Raw genomic sequence first — 7,646 nt, 5'->3', positions numbered from 1 at the left:
TGTACATAGTTCAAAAGTAGGCTGGCATAGTAACCACACAGCTAGCAAACTAACCAGTATTACATCATTGCTCAGTTAAATCTAAGAACTATGACAAAGGGCTAGGTATAGAAATTAAGCTTAGGAAGTCTATTGGCCAGTCAAGGAGTCAAAGATCCTCTGTAAAACACCTCTTGTACGATCTTCCTTGTGAGTTGTGATCACATGTGCGTGAGTGCTTTTGCTTTGAAATGTCCTCTGATTTCCTTGCAATCCATACATGAACATCTGCTGTCAAGCACTTCTGTAGATTGTGTCTCTAGATTTTCCCCTTAGCATTATGTACAAGCCCAACTCAGCTCCTCTTGTGGGAGGTAGTCCTTGTCTGAGTATACCTTGCCATTGCCAGAATTTTAGACCATATGTAATTGGCATATTCACAACTAAAGAACTTATGGTCTATGGTCTCATAGGCTCCTTCACGTAGTGCACATTGTTGTTCATCTATTACACCCCAGTTCATTGATCTGTCTTTGGTATGAAGTCCTCTTAATGCTGCTAGTCCAAATAATTTCCATTTGAGTAGTCCAGGGTTATTACCAATGAATCTGCTCCACTGGACCTTGTGAAAATTGGCCCTGATTGCCACATACATCTTCTTGAGGGAATACTGCTGCATTTTCACAGGATCTTTCTACATAGTATTTTTTTTTTTTATAGAAAATGATTTGTCTACATAGTTTCCAGAAGCCTGTGGATGCTCCCTGCATTTCAAGGTCTTTTGCACCACCCACAATGCTTGACTGGGAGTACAGTTTTGCATTCATTTTCCTTGTGTGTAAATATCAAATGGACCCATTTAAATCATAAATTCTCCTTTTTGCATAGGTTCCACATTAGTTTGCTGACAGCTGCTTTGTTCCACGCTGTGTTGTCCAGAATTTTAACCCACCAGCAGTTCTGGGCGTACAGATTTATCCCAAGCTAGTAGGTTTTCCTTTGTTATTTCAACACCACCTGTCCACAAAAATCTTTCAAGTGGATTCAATAAATTGAATTACGTAAGTTGTCGATACAAAGAACTATGACCAGTGACTAGAATGGACAAAATCACCTACTTTATCAAAAGCTTGCTCCCTGCATGTGATAAAAATTTAGTAATCCAACATGTGGATCTGCCTAGCATTGTCGTGGGTGGTGGCTGACATTGGCTAAATGATAGTCTCTTGGTACTCTAAAGGTACCCGTAAGTACCTGAAAGGCTTTTCACTTTTGTAAAACCAAGAATTCTCAAGATATTATTTTGGATAATCACTGACCCCACCAAAATATGTTGAGCTTTTATGTAAATTAGCAATCAACCTTGAGGTTTGTGAGAATTCCTTGAAACAGTTAATAAGAAGTTGTACAGACCTGATCACATCTTTACAGAAGAGGAGAAGGTCATATGCAAAACCAAGTTGCACGTCTTGGGTGGAATTTGATTTCAGGATGTGTCATTAGCTTCTTCAATAGTCTAGACAAGTACTCCATGGCAATGACATACCAGAAATGGGGGCATTGGAGCCCCTTGGATCAATAATTTGGAATGAAAAATAGCAGAAACTAGAGATATAAAAGCAGCACAAGTTAGATGGGTTATTGTTCTTTCAGAGCAGGGTGGGGAAAAGTGTGATGGGGGGGGGGGGGGCAGTAACCTATAGGTGTTGGGTTCCCATTTGGTGGTTGAGGACAAACTCTGTTCTTGGGAAAATCTAAAAGTGTCTTGCTCTTGCCCATGTATTGTCCTTTGTTTTGCTCTTCTGATACAATTTTTTTTTTTTGTTAAATAGGACAATGATCCTATTATTTACCCCATCTCTTCCGGGGACAGTACTGCCGCTTAAGTCAAGTTATCAATGGTGCTGCCTAACCCATTAACTTATATAATGTTTGCTTGGGATTTCTTCCCCTTTTCTTTTTTTGAATTTTATTTTGGTACAGCTGTTTGTAGTATTTAACTAGAGGGTAACCCAATGTGCCAATTTGAGCCCAAGCTCTTTGTAGGTTTACCGGATACACAATTCTCTCCTTTGGGATTTTTCTACTCACTTATCATGTACAGAACTTGTCATGTTGGAGTGTTCACTTTTTACTTTCCAAGCGAATAAAAATTAACTGGAGGCAAATTATATTTGATGGAGCCGTCGTTTTCTCTTTTGGAAGAAACATAACAATGGCGTAATTTGACTAGTTTGAATGATCTTTAGGTCACAAAGCTTATTCTAACTATTATGGAAGCTAAGAGCTGAACTTCGGCCATAATGTTAGAGCTTATTTTCAGCTAACTTATCTTGGAATATATTAAATTTGATGCGTTGGTAGATTTTTTTAAAATAGATTCATATTTGTAATTCTACTGGTCTTCCTGTCATTCACAATGGTTTTCGGTTCCTTCCTTTCATCTTTGGTGGTGCTCGAATTTGGTTTGGTGTGGTTCTTAGAAAAATGTTATGGAAACTATCTTGGGGAATGTTATGTTTTTGAATCACCTTTTGAGGAGACGTTCTATGAGGACATTTGTGTTCGTTTGGAGAGAACTTTGTTTTTGAATATGTTTTTCAATTATAGTTCCCAAGTTTGTTTAGGAGTTCTTGCCGAAGGGAGTTGTTTGTTCGACACATTAGGGGGACACAGGGGGATGAGACCAGTGTTCGGGGAAGCGTGATGCGGAAAAAAACGACTAAGGCTTTGCATCATAGAAGTGAAGCGCAATTTAAAAGAAAAAAGATTAAATAGAGCATCCAAACAGTAAGACAGAACTGAAAAGACCACAACAACTATATAATCAACAATAAAGACAATATATTTAAGCAAAAGTTTGAATTAAACACCAAAATTACAGGTTTGATCACTGAATATATTTAAGCAAAAGTTTGAATTAAACACCAAAATTACAGGTTTGATCACTGAACACCTGCTACAAAACAAACCAGCAAGACAAGACTACAACAACAAAATAGTTCAACAAAATAGCAAAACAATCTAGAAAAAAGAAGAAAAACCAAATCTAAACAAATAATTGCTCAACATCTAATTCTTCTTCTTCTAAAGTTTATCTACTTCATCAAGTAGATGTCGCTTTAGTGGACTTCAAAGTTAACCCTAGAAAATTGCAGCAGTGGACTCTGTTTTTCAAATTTAAAATTGATCCTAAATATAATATCTACATGAAGCGGCTCTTTTTTGATTTAAAATTGAATCTAAAAATAAAATCAACATGATGCGGTTGCATCGACTCGTGTTTCGCATCGGCTCGAATCTCACATAACCCTTTGATGTGCCCGCTTCTGTAAGGTTGGCTTGCATCAGCAACTTGCAGTGAGAGGGGCTTGCATCGCTTCGCATCATCGCAATATGCAATGATTCGAGCGCATTCCTAAATAGTGGATGAGACTTTTTCGGATTTGATGTTCAGAAGGAATTTGTAGATTGAGAGGTGGCCGAGTTTCAAAAGTTGTTAGCTTTACTTGAAAATCATTGTTAACCCGTCATCAGATCTGATACTTTGAGTTGGGATGTGGGGAATAACAAAGTTTTCTCTGAAACTTTTGAGTAGGGTGGATGAGACATTTCCATATGTTTCTGTTTGGATACCTGAGGTGCCGAAGAAAGTGTGCTTCTTCATGTGGTTAGCTACTAGAGAGGTAATCTTGATGGCTGAGAATCTTAGAAAATGGAAGGTTGTATGCTTGAGTTGGTGTTTCCTATGGAGGGAGACGGGTGAGGACGTGGAGCATATTTGTTACATTGCAAATAAGTCACGAGGTTATGGGGGGTATCTTTGGATGATTTGGCGTTTCTTGGGAGATGCCAAGATCTGTGAAGGAGTTGATGCTTAGTTGGAGGAGCGGAGCTAGAAGACAAAAGGCAAAAGGCATGGAATGTTACTCCTCTCGCTCTAATGTGGGTCATTTGGAAAGAGAAACAGGAGTGCTTTTGAAGGGGTGGAGATGAGCTTTGCTCATTTGAGAAGTAGCCTCCGATCCCTTCTTTTCTTTTGGTGCACCCATGTTGTTCCTGTTTGTATAGAGGATTGGGAGTCTTTTGGAGAGAGCCTCATTGTGTAGTTTTTTTCTTTTTGGTATGCCCCTTTTATACGGCCAAGATGACCTTGTTATTATGAATGGAATCTTTTACCTCATAAAAAAAACATTTTGATGCCATTTACAAACGACAATTCTTTTCAAGCAACAGTTTTTTGTGTCTTCAACTTCTCCAAAAGATTTTCTAATCCAAGCTTTCCAAAAACTATTGTAATCTAAGTCTTCTGAAAACTTTTGTGATCCATATTGGCACACAATATCGTTCTTTGCCGTTAGTTAAAGTGCAGTATGCTTATTTTTACCCTGTAGGAAGCATCTTGATCTTCATATTACTTTGTCATTTCTGTTCCATGACTTATTCAGATGTTGACAAATTTGTTTGGACTTTCAGGCACCACTGGTATTATTGATTATACAAACTACGATGACATGAAATATGCTGTAAGCCATACACCTCTTCTTTCCCTCCCTTTTATTTAAACCGGGATGCTGCTTACAATATTTGATTTATGGTTTATACAATTAAGTGTTGCAACTAATATCATTTCATGTCTATAGATCAAGAAGCTTGATGACTCTGAGTTTCGGAATGCCTTTTCTCGTGCGACAATCCGAGTATGACGCGGACATATTTCAATTGCCTCAGTTATTGTGCTGAGGTCTTTGTTTGGTATTCTAAAAACCTCCATCTTTTGTAGGTTAAGGAATATGACCGCAGTCGAAGCCGTAGCCGCAGCCGTTCTTACTCCAGAGGAAAGAGTGTTAGTCGAAGCCATAGCCGAAGTAGAAGTCGTAGCAGGAGCAAAAGGTCTAACACATTACACTTATATGTTTGGACTAGTGATTTTACTTTAAAGCAAATAGGGCCTTATTGATATCCTTCTTAGCAGCAAGTCTCCTAAAGTTAAATCTTCAAAGCGCTCAAGATCTCGTTCAAGGTCTGTGTCTTCTCGGTCTCGTTCTGGGTCAAAAGGACGTTCTGTCTCAAGGTAACATTCTGCTTTACCTTTCTGTTGTTGTGGGGTGGGTATAAAAGCATAACATAATACAAGGTTAATATTTACATAAACTGCATATCTTTTAAATAAATAGGTGGTGATCTAAAATGCTCTTGCTGTTTATTTCCGTTGCCGTTTATCTTTATCTCATTGTTAGTTTGATGTGTTCACTGCAAAGCTCACCTGGAAATGATAAGACTTTTGGGTGCTTTAGTCTTCTTTGTTTACCTGGTCCTCGATGTTCTCCCCGTTTTCTTTCTGAAAAATATAGCAATGAGAAGCTGTTGTATATCATGCATAAAACAGCCAAATCCAATTTTTTATTGTTTAAATTTTATTGTCCCTTCAAGACAATCTCTGGTAATTTGTCAAATGGTTCTATGATGGATGAATGGTAAGTTGTAGGCCACAATTTTGCAAAGGTTGCATTTCTGAGGCAATCTAGTTTGGTAATGTGTAGTTCTGCACGCACTGCTGGGACAATGACTAGTTACATTTATGTTAATTTTTTCTGCTTCAGGCAGGATATATGGGGTTTATACTTGCAATGGCATTACCAAATGATTATGAAAATTATGATTTCTTCTAACTTTGATATCCCCCAACCCCCTCCCCTCCCTCAAATTTTTCTTGCCCATATTAAAAAGAGAATCCATATTCATTTGCCTCCTTGCTATTTCAAGATTTTCTAACTATGCTCGCTGATCAATGTGTAACCATTCAGTAGAGACTGGGCACCTCTGTAGTTCTAGGACTGAACAGAAAAGATATTAAAAAGTCTAGTGTTTAAGGGAGAGTTGGTTCATTTGCTTTAATTATTTTTTGGAACTGTATTCTAGGGAAAACTACTGTGTTATCAAGGTGTCGTCTTTGATCCATTCTGTTATAAGTATGAAATGTCACCTTGTTTGTTTTTCTAGATTTTGGATATGTGCGGCGGTTTGTGGATTGCATATTAGGATCTTGAGTGGATAATGGTCTTGCCTGCAACTCTTTTGGTTGTGGAGGTACGCTGTTTTCTAGATGGCAGCTTTGGGTCTTTTATGATGTCTCTATTCTAATGAGCATCGTGAAATGTTCCATGGGTGCTAGATTGGGATCATGAAGATCATGGATCTATGGTGGAGCTGGACTGGGGAACTAACTGCCACTTGAATTTGGATCACCACCTATTTTTGGTAGAAGCATTTTCTACCAAAGCAAAATAAAGACTAGTTCATTCTTTTGGTATCCTGCTAATTGGTCTCTGACTGCATAAATATAAAATATTACTTAGTCTTAACAGTGTAACTTGCATTGCTTCATACATACCATATATTCCACTCTGGATTCTGCCAAAATGCTACTTTCGTTATGGTCATGCTGAGATAGAAGTGAAACCAAGGCAGTTGGAGGAAACTTGTTAAGTGGCAGGACTGGGATGTTAAATTAAGTTCTTTCTGGAAATTTTGCAGATCTCCTTCAAGGTCCAGATCGCCAGTGCCATCTGTAAGTCCTTTTTTTTTTTTTTCAAAGCACCATCTGTAAGTCAAAATCTATGTTTTGAGTAAACGGAATAGCTCAAAATTTGTCTTTCCATGTCCCTTTTTTGTGCCTTTCTAAAGCGTACTCTCTCTTTGTCTACATACTATTGCTTTGTATTATGACTCGGTTAATTACAGCGTTCAAAACAGTTGAGTAAAAGCCCAAAAAGACGCACTCCCAGCAGAAGCCCAAGCCGAAGTCGGAGTCGGAGTCGTAGCCGAAGTTCCTCCAGGTCTTACCTGTGGCTCGTCATATATTTCTCAATGTGGATTGTTTTGTTGATTTTTTCCTTGTGTTTTTTACAGGTAAGATTGTTGGGGTCATCTGTGATTGCTGATTGAGGATGCCATCATGCTGTGTTTGAGCAGCACAGTCCACCGTTGGGGAGTCCTGAGGGCCTGGAAGAGTGTTGGTCTGCTTACATTAGAAATTTGTGTTATTGAACCATGTCTAAGACTAATAATTGTTATACTTAATTTGTATCTCTAAGACGGTGTAAAACCTGCAATATACTAGATTATTATAGCCTTACTAGCTGCGTGATGGTAAGAGACAATTAATTTCCATGATTTGCAGATTGTTGTTCGTCTTCTGGTTGTTCTGGTGTTCAGATACACTACTGCTTAGTTGTTTTTCATCTAGTGTGATCAATGCTCGTTCTGTTCATTTTTACGTGCCTATTATACTACTGATACACACTTTTTCTTGCCCACTTTACCATATGAAGAGATTTTTTTTCCTTGTTTTACTTTTAGCATTATTTACATACATCAATTAATATGGTTAAATCTGTAGTTCATTTGTTATTCCTCGAGCGGGTAGTGCAAAATTTGTTGTGGACTAGTAAAAACGAATGGAAAGAGTAATATTTAGCTCTGGTAGTAAAATTTTCCGAGTAAGCTGCCATGTATTGAGGCACGACTTCAACAAACTGAACCTTGGTTACCTCATTCGGTTAGAAATTCTTTTGCTAGGGATGATGGATTGAAAAACATATTTAGAAATTGGTTTCCTTTTACGTAAACAATTACAAACCCATTTTTGCTTTTCCTATTAGTTA

General features: G+C 38.0%; 1 protein-coding gene across 4 annotated transcripts in view; it reads left to right on the top strand.

The window, feature by feature from the left end:
- Positions 1-7,161, top strand: part of LOC107864026 (serine/arginine-rich-splicing factor SR34) — a 10,079-nt gene extending 2,918 nt beyond the window's left edge. For 2 of the 4 annotated variants that reach the window (XM_016710277.2, XM_016710276.2), the window contains exons 8-14: positions 4,456-4,505; positions 4,623-4,679; positions 4,763-4,872; positions 4,955-5,053; positions 6,517-6,550; positions 6,724-6,818; positions 6,892-7,161. In XM_016710277.2, the coding sequence (XP_016565763.2) occupies positions 4,456-4,505; positions 4,623-4,679; positions 4,763-4,872; positions 4,955-5,053; positions 6,517-6,550; positions 6,724-6,818; positions 6,892-6,895 (449 nt within the window). In that variant the 3' untranslated portion in view covers positions 6,896-7,161. Of the gene's footprint in view, positions 1-4,455; positions 4,506-4,622; positions 4,680-4,762; positions 4,873-4,954; positions 5,054-5,982; positions 6,403-6,516; positions 6,551-6,723; positions 6,819-6,891 lie in introns of those variants that run through there. The other 2 variants (XM_047409235.1, XM_047409236.1) reach the window with 2 other exon arrangements.
- The last annotated feature ends 485 nt before the right edge of the window (positions 7,162-7,646 follow it).

This window comes from Capsicum annuum, chromosome 3, assembly GCF_002878395.1.
Source record: "Capsicum annuum cultivar UCD-10X-F1 chromosome 3, UCD10Xv1.1, whole genome shotgun sequence".
Lineage (NCBI taxonomy): Eukaryota > Viridiplantae > Streptophyta > Magnoliopsida > Solanales > Solanaceae > Capsicum > Capsicum annuum.
The sequence above is the reverse complement of the archived record's forward strand: the minus strand, read 5'-3'. Positions and strand labels throughout refer to the sequence as shown.